We start from the raw sequence: 16624 nt of genomic DNA, 5'->3' as shown, positions 1-16624 counted from the left end.
AAACCACTATACTGTGAAGCGGAAAGAGGATACCTCAGCAGAAGAAAAAAAGAGGGAGAAATTAACTCTTGCTGAAGGCCAGCTAATAAATGCTGTGCTTTACATTTTCACATTTTTCTTATTTCATGTACATTCACACACAACCTGACAGGTTGACAGGTGAGTACTGTTATCCTCTCTCCACAGGTGAGGAAACAAAGACTCCAGAAAAGAAGGAAGAAACACGAGCCAACCTAGAACAGCCCACGAGACTCACTTCAGACTGCTGATCTCCAGAACCGGAACATGATCGATTCACACTGCTTAAGGGACTACGTCTGTGGGAGTTCGCTACAGCAACAACAGGAAACTAACACAACTTCCAGCTGCGTCATCTCAGACATTTGGTCATTCAACAAGCTAGGGGACTCTCTTTGTAAGCTTGAGGGGGAGACAGTCTAAACAAATCATCACGAGGCCCCCCACCCTAGAGAGCTGCTAACACCCATACACAGTGCGATGCGGGGAAGGGTATACTACAGTCGTGCTGGCCTGCAGGGAAGGAAGGCTTCTTGCAGATGGCGATTCGTGGACACTTTGACACTGGAGGGATCTCTCGAAAGCATAGGGATTGGCCTTCAGCTAGTGAGGAAAGGAGATTCCAGGTGTGGGGAGCAGCACGCATAAGCGCAAGGAGACATAAAAGAGCTTGGCCACAACTAGAAATAAAGTTCGACTGTGTCTACAGATCATCACTCCTTTAGAAGATAGATGCCAACAGAAAGGTAGGTGAGGCCGGGCTGTGAGGGTTTGGACATGCTGGATACAGTCATGCCTTCGGAATTTCCACTCGCCGATGGGTTGGGGATGTGCTTATTGAATTTTAAAAAGAGGTGGAGGTTAAAAATACAGAAAGTGAAAGTCACCAGCTAAAGACAGTTCTAGAAACCCTGGGGATAGAAGATTAAGTGGGGAGAGAGTGAAGAAGAGATGTGGAATGCTAGCCTGAGGCTGCCAACACTGAAGTGCTTCAGATTCATGGTGGCAAGTCCCAAGGATGCCACTTAGGAGCTGTGTCACTTTGAGCAAGTTGATCAGGCATTCTAGTTCTCCGTTTTCTGATCTGAACAATGCGTATAATAATCATAGCATCTTATGAGGAAACAAAGGCAAAACAAAGGTTAAGAAATTGCCCTTTGGTCAGGAAGCTGGAGGAGACACGGGGCTGGGGCTGGAACGCACATCTCCCTTCTGGGCGTTCCAAGGGCCTCTATCGGCTACAGTCATCTGGCTGCCTGATCATGTTTCCCCTTTTCTTCCTCTCATGTTATTGTTTTTTTTTTTTTGAGTGAGAGAGAGAGAGAGAAAGAGACAGTGCACCAGCCAGGGAGGGGCAGAGAGAGGGAGACACAGAATCTGAAGCTGTCAGCACAGAGCCCAGTGTGGGGCTTGAACTCATGAACCATGAGATCATGACCTGAGCTGAAGTAGGATGCTCAACCAACTGAGCCACCCACACGCCCCTCTTCCTCTCATGTTAAATTGCATGGCCTGTCTTATATTTATTTCCTTGATATCTCTCCTGAACCATGTATGGGCCTCCATGGGCTGAGTGCTCTCATAACGCAGACATTATGGAACCTGAAAGCAAATATTAAGGAGGAAAGACATGTACCCACATCGTTCATCTGGCCTTCAGGTTTCTTAAATCCACCATAAATGCAGGCACATCCCACTTTAAAATCAGAAAGATATTCCAAGCCCCTACAACAGGGATAAGGCTGGGAAAAGTAGACTATCTCCCCAAAACCCACCACATGCTTAACAGCTGCATTTGAGGTGACTCAGTCTCCTGGATGGATCTACATCCATGGGCTCAGCTCCTGGGCTACACTGGTAATAACAGCCTAAGGGGTGTGTGTGTGTGTGTGTGTGTGTGTGTGTGTGTGTGTGTGTGTGTGTGTGTGTGTGTGTTTTCCAATTTCAAGACATTGATCAATTAAATGCCCCTGGAACTTGAATCTAGTGCAAAATGTCTAAAGCTTGTGGTCCTGGTGATGGCAAATTCACCTGCCAAGAAGGGACAATGATTGTGACAGATGTCCCATCAGCACTACAGGGAAACTGCATTTCTAGGAGAAACTTTTCCCGGGACTGAGAGATTTCCAGAAAAAGCAGTACCAGAAATTTCGAGTGTTATGCCCTCCTTTCAAAACAGAATTCTGTTTTCAGACAGTGCAAATCCATAAACTCTTCTAGTACACATTTTAAGACATGACATACTGTGAAAGGGCCACAATGGGAATTATCTTATGAGATCCAAACCGAGAATGTGACATGTTTTGGATGATACGTAGCTTTCTGAAGGATGAAAAACTTTAAAAAATGATAATTTCACCTGTGGCGACTCTGCCATTTCAAGACATTAAGCACTTTGAAGAGCAAATCTGAAGGCAGGATTTAAAGCAAATTAAAGTCTTTACCTGTTTGTTTTACTTATAATTTTCACATTTAACACACCGCTAATGTAACTTAACCAGAGGCCTCACACCAGGCCATAATGCAGTAGTAACAACAATAAACGAACTTCACGAGAAGTGACCTCATTATCAAAATGCCTCTGCACACAGGTGTTCGAAGTGAAGACACACACGACTGTATAAACTACCATGTAGTTTCCATGGTAAACAGGGCGCTGGGCAGGAAAGGATGGGGAAGAAGGTACAGGCGGCTCGCAGCCCCTCCCATCTTTACAATGTAATAAAGGGAGTCGATTCTGCATTGTGGGTGTGACTGTGGCAATTTGGAGTCATTTAACTTTAATATGACCCTGTAAGACAATTCAGCATTGAATAGTGATTAAGGACTCAGGGGAGTACTGGCTATTGTACATAGAACCACAGACAGAACCGAAAGGATCTGGGGTGTCGTTTCCTCCAGGCCCCTCCCTCGTTTTACAAATGAGGAAGGCCGAGAGGGAGACAGGGACTCGTCCGACACGACGGCTGTTCAGGGGCGATTTAAGATTGGACTCTGGGCCTCCTGACAATACAGTCTCCCAAGAAGCTGGGCAGCAAACAATAGCCTCGCAGGGGGCCTGACATACAGCCTCCTTTCCTCCCTGCTGCTGAAGCCAAGGGAGCCCCCCACACCCATCAAGCCCAGCAAGCGGTCACCTCCACCCTGGTAGCCCCGGCACACTGCGGTGAAACACCAGCACGACCACCAATTCAGCAATGACTCCGTCTTCCGTGCATTTCACTGAATCTCTCACCACCTCTACTGAGTGAGCCTTCTTTGGTCAAAACGGCTGGTGGCCCCTACGCACACACAGGTGCACGGAGTCCCTTATTTCACCTGACTTAAGAAGATTTTACTTGGGCTCCTGTTTCACAATTATAATACTAGCCCACGATTCTCCCTATGAATCACAAGGCAGAAAACCAAGTAATACCACAGAATCTACACGTTTAAATGTTTACCTGTTTTCTAACCTGTTCTAGGTCACACTCAAAGTTAGCGCTGTTTTTGCTTTAAACAAAGATGACTTCCAGCGTGTGGGGCAGGTGGTGCTCTCTCTAGCACTGATAGCAAAGGAGTTAATTTTCAAAGACAGGCCATTTAAAGTCCCGGGGCTTACTTCCTGGGGCACCTGAGTGGCTCAGTCACTTAAGCATCTGACTCTTGATATTTGGCTCAGGTCTTGGTCTCATGGTTCATGAGATTGAGCCCCACATCAGGCTCCATGCTGACAGTGGGGAGCATGCTTAGGATGCTCGCTCTCTCTCTCTCTCTCTGTCTCCTCTCCTGCCTCTCTCCACCCGCATCACCATGTGTGTGCCTGCGCATACTCTCTCTCTCTCTCTCTCTCTCTCTCAAGATAAATAAATAAACATTCTTTAAAAAAAAAGTCCTTATTGAATACTGAAAAGGAACTGAGGGTTGAAGGGGAGGGGGAGGGGGAAAAAGAGGTGGTGGTGATGGAGGAGGGCACTTGTGGGGAAGAGCACTGGGTGTTGTATGGAAACCAATTTGACAATAAACTACTTAAAAAATAAAAATTAAACATAAATAAATAAATAAAAAGTCCTGGGGCTCATTTCCTGATCCTCTCAAGTGAGGGCAGGGACCTTGCCCAAGGCCCTAGTCTACACATCTCGGAACCACTATAAACACCAAGTCATCAATAAAACAGCAGCACTTAAAAAACTGCCAAGTATTTTACTTGTCAATGTATACTAGCAAGCCAACCATCCTTCTAAAATTAAGATTCTTGTAGGGGCGCACGGGCGGCTCAATCAGTTAGGCATCTGACTTCGGCTCAGGTCATGATGTCATGGTTGGTAGGTTCAAGCCCTGAGCCAGGCTCTGTGCCAACAGCTCAGAGCCTGGAGCCTGCTTCAGATTCTGTGTCTCCCTCTCACTCTGCCCCTCTCCAGCTTGTGCTCTGTCTCTCTCTGTCTCTCAAAAACAATAAATTAAAACATTAAAAAATTTTTTTAAAGATTCTTGTAAAACCTCACAAATCATCAGGAAAAAAATCCATACAAACTACACTAAAATTATGGCTTTGTTTTGTCAGTAATTAAAGATCACTGGCTGAACTTTGTTAATGTATACCTTCTTTTCTTTTTTTCCTTTCCTTTCTATTTCCTTTTGGATATTTAATTCCTTTCGGCCAGTAAAGACTCCCCTTTTTCATTTGTGGAAGAAAACCAGGCAGAAAGATAGATCTAACAGATGATGTTGTTATTTCCTAAAAATTAAATTTACTCCAAGGATTAAAACACTCACACTGATATCCCAGTCCCTCAATGATGTAATTTTCATTCTAATCTACATTCCAAAATGTTATTTATTATTAACACCATTGCCTTAGCTTAGTAATTATCTGAGTAATAATTTTAACAAAGTGCTTCCAACTGGCATGATAGATCATTTGCATTGTTGAGGTTTTTTTTTCCCCCTTCACCCAGGAAAATGTCATAATAGATAGTTAATTTCATAATAGTCTCTTGTGTTTAAAATCTAGTTCCTGGAAATGATTCATACAAGTCAACTATTAGCTTTGCAGTGACATTTTGCAGAAATGTCAAGGACACCTCAGATACACCTGCTTTGTTTGGCAGTAGAGGTGCTTTGTCAATGTTCACAGCGCATGGGCAGCCATACCAGTTTTTATAAAATCCATGTGCCACTGTTTCGCTAACCACGACCAACTACAAGACCGTGTGTCCCAGTGTGTATTCATGGCATGGTCAAGACATCCGACACAGGCACCGACTACACGAAAATTCAGTCACATTTCCAGGTTTCCAGATACAAGGCAGCACTTTACCGAGCGAGATGGAGAACGGCTTCCACCACGTTCGAGCCATCTTTGGCACTGGTTTCACAGAATAATGCCCCGTAGTTCTGGAGAAAAGAAATACGCACAATTAAATGAAGTCTTTTCTTAGGTGTCCTGGAATTTTAGCTTTTAAAACCAACAAATAAAATAAAAATACTCTCCTGTTGAGGATGCTAATAGCTAAGAAACTGGATTCAGAGTTTTGATGCTTTAAAGAATGGTGGATTTGAGGCTAGTGACACCAGAAACAGTTTCTAGTCAGAGGATTTTTATTTTGCCTTAAAAGTAAGCACAGTACACAATTTCATGTTTTAAGGTTCTTACTTCCCACAGTCCTATCACACTTGCTACAAATGTTCTCTGTCAGATCATCTGAGAGGGAAAAATGATAGCTTAAGGCACTCCTCATGAATTAAATGTCCATCCAAAGTACGTGTCCCCTGGGCCAGTAGCTATCACGCATCCCTTCACACTATCATCTTTTCCTATCATGATTCAGCAACGTGTTGCTAAAACCAATGGACATCTTCTAGGCCTCTATTTTTAAACCTCACAGCAGTTATGTATACGATCATGATCATATCACTCTCCCGCTCCAAACCTTTCTATGCCTCCCCTTCCTCTTCAAGTAATGCTCAGATGCTTCACCACATCTGACAATGCGGTCCCAGCCCACCTCCTAGCTTCATATGCCACATTCTTCCCTCACTCATTATGCTCCAAATATCCTGACCTTCCCTCTGTTTCTCCCATGTTCTAAATTCTCTCCTACCTCAGGACCTTTGCACCTGCTATTTCCCTTACCTGTGTTATGCCCTTCCCCCATCAAACCCCTTCTCCAGGCTGACTCCTACCTCCCTTTTGGGTTTTCAGATAATGCTCCCTTGAAGTTACGATTCAGTGTTCTCTCACCCTGACAAGTCGCTGTTAGGTCTTGCTATTATGAATCTCACAGCCTTCTGTGATTTTCCTATACTGCACTGGCCACGAGTGTAATGGATGAAGTTATTTTTGTGTCTTTGCCTGGAGACAGTTTCCCTTAGGAAAGGCCTGGGTGTGGCTGACACTGTCCTGTGTGGGACAAGGGGAGGATGTAATGGCTGCTCTGGAGCATGGACACAGAGAACGACATGACAGGGAAAGAGTCTACTCCACAGTGGGACCTTCAGCCATGAGCCCCCGAATCCACAGAAAGTCTGTAAAAACCATGAGATTAATGTAACTGAATTTCTAGTGGGACTGGGTAGTGCTGCTGCTGAGGGCTAGAGCTAGGATGTTAGGGGTGAAATAGAGACTGCTGTTGAGGGCGCACAGGGGTAAGAGTCACAAGGTACACAGGTGAGCAAACCTTGGGAACTCCGAAACTGTGAGGTGGGAATTGACCTGGCACGGGGCCGGGAATGATGCGCTCTTCAGGGGGTGCGTGGGACAACATGGGACAACATGGGACAACGTGGCAGGCGGATTATGTAAGTTTTAGGTAAATTTCCCCCAGAAATAAACTACATGAACACAAGGACCGTCTGCTTTGTGCTCTAGTCTCTGCTGAGCACACAATTAAGTGGACACAATTAAGCGTGTGTTGAATGAATCCCCTGTGTATTTCACTGCCTAGTTCTGAGGTTTAGCGTGCTTGGTTCACAGTTCCAAGATTTAAATCAAGAAAGACTTTCCAACTGAAAAAAGCGACACTGAGATTCATTGTTCAAGTCCATGTGTCCATGCTGGAGAGCGCCCCTTCCCCGGTGGGCATGACAGACAACAATGATCACAGTATCAGACTGTGAGGGCATGAAATTATCCAACCCGAGGCACCTCTGATTCCTTGTTGGGGAAAGACAGGGCATGAGTGGGCCCTGGAGCATTCTCACACACAGGTAATAATGGAGAGAGAATAAATACTGCCCATGGTAAACAGGCTGGACAGACATGAGCTCCATCCTCTATACGAGTGCATAACCAAAAATAATTTTAGACTATTCAACAAAGCATAAATCTTAGAGAAGAAAAAACAAGTTTCTCAATTCTCTTCCACCCAAGTGACACACTGCCCTTTGGCACAGTAAACCTCTGGAACTCAACCATGTTTTCTAAATAGGACACCATTCTTCTTCCTTGACATGGATTCATTCCAGAACTAGAAGAGGCCAGGAACCGGCGGAGAGTGAGGAGGAAGGCAGAATGATTCTGGCACTTCTGTGTCAATGTTCTCCACTGGGGGAAAATGACCAAGGGAGCATTTTACCTCCTTGAGAGATTTAATCCTTGCTACAACTACATCCATTAAAGGGAGGCGGGTGGAGTTCTGCCTGAGTAATGACAGGAGCCCCATCAAAAAGGATGGAGGTTCGGGGCGCCTGGGTGGCTCAGTCAGTTAGTTAAGCATCTGACTTCAGCTCAGGTCATGATCTCATGGCTCATGAGTTCGAGCCCTGCATTGGGCTCTGTGCTGTCAGGCCAGAGCCTGGAGCCTGCTTCGGATTCTGTCCCCCTCTCTCTCTGCCCTTCCCCCACTCACACTCTCTAAATAAACATTTAAAACATTTTTTTAAAGGATGGAGGTTTGCAAAAGAACCTCTTAAAGCAAACAGACAAAAGTGAAGGGTCATTGATGCAAAGCTCATGAACTTCTAAGATCTTTCCCAAGAGACCCACTTTTACCCTTACCATGGCCAGCTTTTCTCCAAAGTATCCTGGGACACACTTTTGTCCCTCTGCTGCAGCAGTGTCACGAAGATCAGCCTTGTTTCCTACCAACATGATAGGAATGCTCTCCTGGGATGCATCCTGCCGTAAAGAAAGAAATGGTGTGCTCGTCAAACACCAAACGTGGTCCACTGACAAGAGCAGCAATAGCGACAGCAAGATTCCATTCTCCAGATGCCCCTCGGAGGCCACGTGACATAGAGGGGCCATCTTTAGGCTTCAAAGTATCTCTAAAAACAGCCAAACTCCTTCCCATTGCCAAGTGAGAACACCGAAATTCAGAGAGGCTAAATAAGAACTTGCAACGGCCGGGGACACCGTCCCAAGGCGCCCCATCACCCCTGCCACCGTACAAACAAGTACAAACTCAAGAGGCATGACCATGAATTACATTTGGCTGTGGCGCCCACACCATTTTCAGCCACTTTCATGCCAAGGATCAGTGATGACCAGTCAACTTCGTTATCTCAAAAGACACAGGAAATCCCTCGGCCATAACTGGATAAAAACAGAGCCTGAGAGTTCCACATCCACCGCTGTCTGGTTTACCACAAAAGCAAAATACGAAGGTTCTAGAAGGTCAACATTTTTCTTATGAGGAGTCCAATTACCAATCATTCAAAGGAATCGATTGTAAGGATAATGCTCCCAAATCAACTTACGCAAACCCTACCACTGCCCAGGACCACGCCGGAGCTGGCGGAGCGGGAAATGGGAGAAGCAGAGCTGGGTCTGAGGCCCCCACTCCCACCGCCAGACTGCCCACGGGATGTGTGAAATCAGGCAAATCTCTACACGTTTCTGCCTCGGTGTCCCCACAGGTAAAATGAAGGAGTTAGTAAGAGCACACCCCACCTCAGCAGGCGCTGATGAGAACAGAGGAAGAGGACCCAACTGGCACAAAAACACAGGGTTCTGGTTCCTAAGTGTGAGAAGTGGAAGCCCTGACTGAGGCACGGGGAAGGTGCCCTCTGCAGTGGCTAAGACACCAGGTGTTCTTTCAGTTTGCCGCCATGCCGGTCACGGGATGGAGAAATGAGCATTAAAAGTGATGACGTTATACCTGACTTCCTTTGTCTTCAGACCGTTTTCCTCCAGCTGAGGGCACCAGAGTGCGGTGACAGCAAAGGAGGAAAGGAAACGAAAGGCCCTCCCTACGTGCCCCCTCCACTAACGGGTTAACTGTGTTTCTTGGGCAAACTGCTCAGGTTCCCAGGGGGCACCATTTGGGAGCCATTGAACAAATATTCACTTCAGTAAGCCAGGAACCCAAGCATCCAAATGACTTCTCAGTCATTTCAGTAATGACCGGCAACTCCTTCAGTCTGGACTCAAACATCACCTTCCAGTGAGGCCCCGCTGACCACACCACCTGCGGTCCCATGCCTCACCATCAGGCCCTTTCCCCTGCCCCCTTCTTGTTCCTATAACATTTGTTATTTTCCATCATTCTATTTATTTTACGTATTTATTGCTTGTTGTTTCCCCTATAGAGTGAAGCTCTGTAAGGTCAGGGCTCTTTGTTTATTAATGGATACACTGCAGGCTCTAGAACAGTATGTGCACAAAGGAGGCACTCCCAAAATGCTCTCGAATGCGCAAAACTCAGGAAGAGATCTCACTTCTCACATCCAACTTTCACCCAAATATTCAATCAATACATTATTCATGACAGGTAAGTAAATGGTCAGAATTTTTTTATTCCTAATTTTACCGCATGATTTTGTAACCCAGCGGTTTTTTATCAAAGTGTATTCGTTACTAATTCAGAGAGTCTGTTCACCACTGAAGTTCTACTACAATGCTCTGGCTTACTCCAACAATCACAATCTGAGTTTCTACCCATATTTATAGTGGCCATATAAACTGTCCCTATCGGAGGTGCTTGGTGGCTCAGTTAGGTAAGTGGCCAACTTCGGCTCAGTTCACGATCTCATGGTTCCTGAGTTCAAGCCCCACATCAGATGCTCTACTGAGCCTGCTTCATATCCACTTTGGGTCCTCTGTCTCTCTCTGCCCCTCCCCTGCTTGCTCACTCGCTCTCTCTCTCTCTCTCTCTCTCTCTCTCTCTCTTTCTCTCTGTCAAAAATAAACATTTAAATAAATAAATAAACTGTCCCTATAGAATTTCCTCAAATTAGAAAAGGTGAGCCACGGCAAAGTTTTATCATGCTTTTTTTTTCTGAAGGTGAAAGTCCAATGTCAAGTGGTATCTAATTTTTCCCCATTACAAATTCAAGAATTCATCTTGAATACAGTTTTCATCCTTTTCAGAGCCTCTGAAAGGTGATCCAAAGAGCTAAAGAGGTCACTTATCATGTGTCAGCGCTTAGCAAATTATGGCAAATTACAGGGTCCTGGCACATGCTGTGGCTGGTCACTAAGGGCCGTTTTAACACTGGCTGACCTTGCCCTTGGGCCTCCTTTCCTTGAGCATAACCCAAAGACTTCAAAGACCAAGTCTAAAAAAACAAACAAACAAACAAAAAAACCCAACAACTAAACAACAACAACAACAAAAAACCCAAAAAGCAAAAACGAAGTTTGATAGTTTCGACAATAAAAAGTTTGCTATAGATTTTAAATCTCTGTGGGATATGAATTTGTTGGGATTATGTCATTCTGGACTCATCACTCTGTCCCAGGGAGGGCTGTCTGTCCCCTTGAGCAGGTGCATTTCCTCTGTGTGCTGACTGTACCCTGGAATTCATTTCTGGACATCAAAAGCTTCTTTTCTCAACCTGCTGCTTACTCTGGCGCTTTATCCCAGCAGCAGCCAGGATTGGATCACGAGATCCAATTTCCCATTCAATTCCTAACCTCTAAATAACCACAAGCCAGTGTCATATACTTTCTCTCATAAAAAGTGAGAAAAGCATTACACTTCTTACTTCTTTTCTCAGAAACATTAAAGATAAATATAACATGTGGAAAGTTTAGTGAAATAAAAATCCTACATAAATGTCAAGATGCTTTCATCGTTATTTATAACAATTGTTAAGTCATGATATATTAGTAGAACAAAATGCACATTTCTTTGTCATTTCTCACATCATTTCTTTAGTTAGAAAGAGAACATTGATTCTATTTTTTTACAGGGTATGAAACAGGCCCAACTGAAGAATCTAGAGGCTAACTTGGTGTCACAGAGCAGTCAGTTCTCTGTTTAGACACCATTGCACTCTTTCATGCCTGTTAAAAATTATAGATAATGGACTTAATTGAAAAATTATATTAGCCACTGTTTTTTTTCTAAAAGAATATATTAAACCATAGCTTGAACTGTAGTTTTATGTTGCCCTCTGGAGTCAGGTGGTTAAGTGTTTGACTCCTGATTTCAGTTCAGGTCATGATCTCATTGTAGTTCTGGGATCGAGCCCCATGTCAGGCTCTGTATTGACAGCATGGAGCCTACTTGGGATTCTTGCTTTCTTTCTCTCTCTCAAAATAAATAAACATTTAAAAAATAAATAACACTTAAAAATAAAATCTCTGGCAGCATACTATGGTCAAAATCATTTCCTACTTTCAGAAATTATTCACTATGAAACCAAAGGTTAAGAAAGCTCCTCAGATGAAAGATATCATCTCATTTAAGCAAAAAAAAAAAAATCTAGCACAGATGTTACCACATATGTTTAAAATACCAACTGGAGAGCACCTGGGTGGCTCAGTTGGTTAAGCATCTGACATCTGACTTTGGCTCAGGTCATGATCTCGCAGTTGGTGGGTTTGAGCCCCACATTAGGCTCTGTGCTGACAGCTCAGAGCCTGGAGCCTGCTTCAGATGCTATGTCTCCCTCTCTCTTAGCCCCTTCTCCACTCATGCTCTGTCTCTATCTCTCAAAAATGAATAAACATTTAAAAAAATTAAAAAATAATAATAAATACCAACTGGTATTTCGGTGATACCCAAATTACCGCCACCACAAGGCTGAGAATGCAGATGCCACAGAACTGAGCGGTGCACACTCACATCTGCGGTGCTTCACCCACACGTGCAGCACACGTGGAAGGCCCTGTGCACACCCAGTCAGGCTACACACCACCCATGTGTAAGAGCAGCTTCTCAGGCTGCCTGCGTGTGCAGTTACTTTCAAAGAGGCTCTGACTTCATCTGTAACAACACCCCCAAGTTTCATTCCCAGAAGCTCCCTTCTGTGGGAACCTGCCCAGCTATGGAGGAAGAGACCAATACTGCCACGTGCCACTGGAAACTCCCTTGAACACCAGTCCTTCCTGTGACAGCCAGGACCATGGTCTCTAAAGGTGTGCACTTCAACCAAGGAAAGAAGTCGCATGTTCCAAGACGGCCTTTGACTCTCTTGTGTAACCTTTGGTTTGTTTCTCTGTTTTGAGGTCTTACCTCAATCATATCCACCCACTCTCGTACGTTGAGGAAAGATTTCTCGCAGGTCACATCATACAGCAGCAGGACGCCGTCTGCTCTTCTGAAGTAAGACTTGGCGATACTTCTGAATCTGGCAGAGAGAGAAACATGGTAAGTAATGGTTCTGATCAGTCCATTGGGCAGGTGCTGCCCCTTCTTCATCTCTTTTATGCTTTTTTTTTCCTCATCTACTAAAATAAGCCCCCACTGAGAAGAATCTAATGGCAACCCGTCACTGTGAAACAGCCACCTTGGATGGGTGGGAGGACTCGGCAGAAGGTAACCGGTCAATAATCTGGGGGGCTGATCTCCAAGGGCCAATCAATTCCTCCATCAAACAACCCCAAGGATGTCTGCAAACCCCAAAGCATAACCAGGAAAAGGTTGAGAGCGTAATTTCTTAAAAATTTCAGCCTTAAAAACAAGCTCCGGAACCCACACGTGGCCCACAGAGGAGGGAGGGAGATGCAGAAGACAGAAAATCATTGTTTGGGGGGATGGGGTGGGAAAGAGTCCTGTGTGGGTTGGCATGAAAGAACTAATGATGCGGAGTGCCACAACAGGCAGAAACTGTACACACAGGGTGAGGGAAAGAGCATACACCTCAGCATGCGTGTCCCAACTCTAAGCCAAGTGCAATATTTTATATGATCTTCAGTAAGGCACGCCAACTATGAATGTTTTTTATTTTTTTTAATTTTTTAAATGTTTATTTACTTTAGAGGGCAGGGGCAGAGAGAGAGAGGGGGATGGAGGATCCTAAGCAGGCTCCACGCTGACAGCAGAGAGCCGTATGTGGGATTCAAACTCACAGACTGTGAGATCTGACACTTAACCCAGGCACCCCAACCACAAAAATTTTTTAAATTAATTTTTAATGTTTATTTATATTTGATAGAGAGATGGGGAGAGAGAGAGAGAGACACAGTATGAGCGGGGAGGGGCTGAAAAACTGAGACAGAGAAACTGAAGCAGGCTCCAGGCTCTGAGCTGTCAGCACAGAGCAGGACAAGGGGCTTGAACTCACAAACTGTGAGGTGATGACCTGAGCCGAAGTCCGATGCTAAACCGACCGAGCCACCCAGGTGCCCCACATATGTTTTTTTAAGTGTCAAAACTCAGTCTGTTCCAGAATATGAGCTCCACGTGAGCAGCTTTTGAGTATCTGCGTCTGTTCCCTGCTGATTCTTAGCAGCCTGAGTGGTGCAGCAGGCAGCACCCCCTACTTAGCTGGCCTGGAGAGATTCTATCTCCACAGAGTTAGACAAGCCTAAAACCTATGCTTAATACTTCTGGTCATCGGCAATGAAGGCAAGATAAGACAATGTCACCTGACATGAGTCTTCCATTTAGTTTGTGCCTCTGCCCTTGAACTAAAGGAAGCTGACAGATTCTCTTGTCCACTGTTTACTGTGCCCGGCTAAGTACCTCTCCCCACTGACACTGCAGTCGGGAATGCTGGCTCACCTACATTTTCTTGTTTGGAAGGGGCACTCTTTTTCCCAAGTGAACACCAGCTCAGAGGAAGCCTAAAGATCTCCCCAGACAATGGGCAGGTAAGTGAAGGAGGAAAGGATGTGGAGGAAAGTGAGCAGTCCTGAAAGTCTAATATAATCATATGATTACGAGCAGAAAAAACACCAAGCTCCTTAGGAGGCAGAGCCCGAAGCACCGTGCAAAGCACTTGCCTCTCCTGACCGGCTGTATCCCAGAGCTGCAGAACCGTGCGCTCTCCGTCCACAATGAGAGTTTTCATTTGAAAATCAACTCCTGAGAAGGAATTATAAGAGAACATGGGGGAACGTGATATAAATAATTCCGCTGTTTTTTCACTCTCAAGCCCTCTTTGGAGAAGACAAAGGCCAATAAGCCAAGCTCAGTGAGGCAGACAGGAATGAACACGGCCTCCGAGGAGAGTGACCTTCAGATACTAATTACAAGTCAGACCACACGTGTGCGCACAGATGTGCCATCTGCAGGTTGGCTCACTTGGGGGAGGATTTAATCTATGGACAAAAGGCAAGTTTATGTTCTATTTGCCCGGGTAATTAGATGAATTCAGTTATGTCTGTGTGTGTGTGTGTGTGTGTGTGTGTGTGTGTGTGTGTGTATCTGTGTCTGTGTGCTTGTGTACACATAAACGTGCATGTGTGTATGTAAGGTAAGACATGCATATATGCCACGGTCTCTAGCAACTGAACAAAACACTGCAGTCTTTTTATGAATCAAATTACAGTGAACTTTCAGCTTTGCTATCTTGAAGGGTATGACAAAGAACCATAAATTTACAAAGACGCCCATTGTGAAGAGGGTAATCAATCTGTTGTAATATTTCTAGTTATCAAAATAAGAACTCTTAGATGAAGAACAAAAGTGAATGATAATTCGCATATTGTCAACCCTATTTACTGATTATTATGCAAATCCGGGAAGTTGGGACACTTCCTTTCTTGTTCTCAGAAGTATTTTTGGATCATACACCTGCCTATGATTTTGAGCATGACAAAATGGTCATTAATAATGTCACTTTACCAACAAGTAACACCTTATCAGGAAAGCTTTCCCTGGCCAGCCTGTGAGAGACTTCGCTCTCCCCAAACCTCATATTCTTTTCTTTGTTTTCCACCTACTCCCCTCCTTCAGGATGTAGCTTCCCTAGAGGCTGGGTTGTAGCTGACTGTTCACTGTGTGCCCTCAGCACCTACCACAGCATCTGGCTCACAGCAGAACTCAGGAAATGTCTGCCCAGCAAATGAACCTCTGGCTCTAAACTTGGTTCAGTTGCTCTGACCGGCTAAGTAGATCTTTGTCTTTTGTCAGTCTTCTTGCTCTAAAGTTGGGCCTTCACCGAAACAGAAGACGACTATTGTACAGACAAGGACGGACAGACACACACACACACACACACACACACACACACACACACACACACACACCCCCTATGTACCTACACAGAGAGAGATCTGTGTAACTGGGTATAAAATCTCTAAAGAAAATAAACCCAAGCTAAGCAAGGTCACCTTCCCATTATCAACTAAAGAAGGAGCCATACCCAGGGTGGCACTTGTATTTCCTCGAAATTCATTCTTGCAAAGTCTGACGAGAAAACTAGACTTCCCCACTGCAGCATCCCCAGCAAGCACAATCTTGTAAGCCTTCTGTGAGCTGGAAGATTTATGGTTACTATCCGCCATGTCTGTCTAGGGGACAAAAGGCACAGTGGGTGACAAAGGTCGTGCCAGTTTTCTTTTCCTCGTAAGTTATGTGGCATCGAAACTTCACAGGGTCCATGAATAAAATACTCTGGCAACTACCTACCGGTGGTGACAGGACTGAGATGGGCTTTCTTGAAGAAGTGATGAGACTGCCTTCGCCAGGGGACCCCTGGGGCTTCCAGTCCAAGATGGAAGCCACGCCTTCTGCACCAAACGTCTCTTCATCCCTTATATCAGGAACCTGGTTTTAGGTGGCCATTTAGAAACAAAGTCTCTCATTACACATATACATCATGGATTAGAGAGAAGAAATATCAGCAGCTGAATCTATAGTCAGTGTTGTTAGGGAACAGAGTGGCCCCAAGTGGCAATCTGTGAGAATTTCTCCCCAACTTGATAGAGGGAAAAACCATTCTACTGACTATGTTTCATATATATAACCATTAAGACATATTCCCAGGACAGATACAAGTCAAATGGGGCGACAGATTTCTATGTAAGGTACGGGCCAGGAGACTGTGATTTGGGGGGCTTACATCTGTGTCTGAAGCATCGCCCGCAAAGCTCTCCTGCATGCCGTGCGACCTCTGAAGGCCCTGCTGGTGCTTGTATTCTATCTCCAAGTCGTACTCATTGAGGTCTCTCAGGGTAGACAAGCCGCTGTCGAAGCAGCTCTCGGGCAGGCTGTCGACCTCACAATTAATTCTCTGCATTGGATCACAGAGGGCCAACGAGTCACAGTCCTCATCCACATAGGAAGAGCGGGATGACCTGGTGATGGAGGAGAAGAGGGTTTTACCAGAGAGCTGGCGAAGCTCAGGACTACTGAGAAGTGGGCTCCAGAAGACCAACACTCTCGCTTTGGCCAAGAACCACAACGCGTTCCATGATGCTGCATCAGGGGAAACAAAATGTTCAAAGCAGTATCAGTTCATTCCATGTAACAATCAATTAAGATAAAGTTCTCAAATCAAATGTATAATA

At 45.0% G+C, this 16624-nt stretch overlaps 1 protein-coding gene across 1 annotated transcript in view; it reads right to left on the bottom strand.

Moving 5' to 3' along the window:
- The window catches only part of RASEF (RAS and EF-hand domain containing), a 73623-nt gene that overhangs the window by 2653 nt on the left and 54346 nt on the right, over nucleotides 1-16624 (bottom strand). Inside the window, exons 12-18 of the mRNA XM_029919675.1 lie at nucleotides 16177-16411; nucleotides 15744-15881; nucleotides 15478-15625; nucleotides 14114-14195; nucleotides 12402-12516; nucleotides 7997-8116; nucleotides 5318-5394 (exon numbers count right to left, since the gene is read on the bottom strand). Coding sequence (XP_029775535.1) covers nucleotides 5318-5394; nucleotides 7997-8116; nucleotides 12402-12516; nucleotides 14114-14195; nucleotides 15478-15625; nucleotides 15744-15881; nucleotides 16177-16411 — 915 coding nt within the window. The remainder of the gene's footprint in view (nucleotides 1-5317; nucleotides 5395-7996; nucleotides 8117-12401; nucleotides 12517-14113; nucleotides 14196-15477; nucleotides 15626-15743; nucleotides 15882-16176; nucleotides 16412-16624) is intronic.

This window comes from Suricata suricatta, chromosome 13 (assembly GCF_006229205.1).
Source record: "Suricata suricatta isolate VVHF042 chromosome 13, meerkat_22Aug2017_6uvM2_HiC, whole genome shotgun sequence".
In the NCBI taxonomy this organism is placed as follows: domain Eukaryota; kingdom Metazoa; phylum Chordata; class Mammalia; order Carnivora; family Herpestidae; genus Suricata; species Suricata suricatta.
Note: the sequence above shows the minus strand (reverse complement) of the source record. Positions and strands in the feature narration are given on the sequence as shown.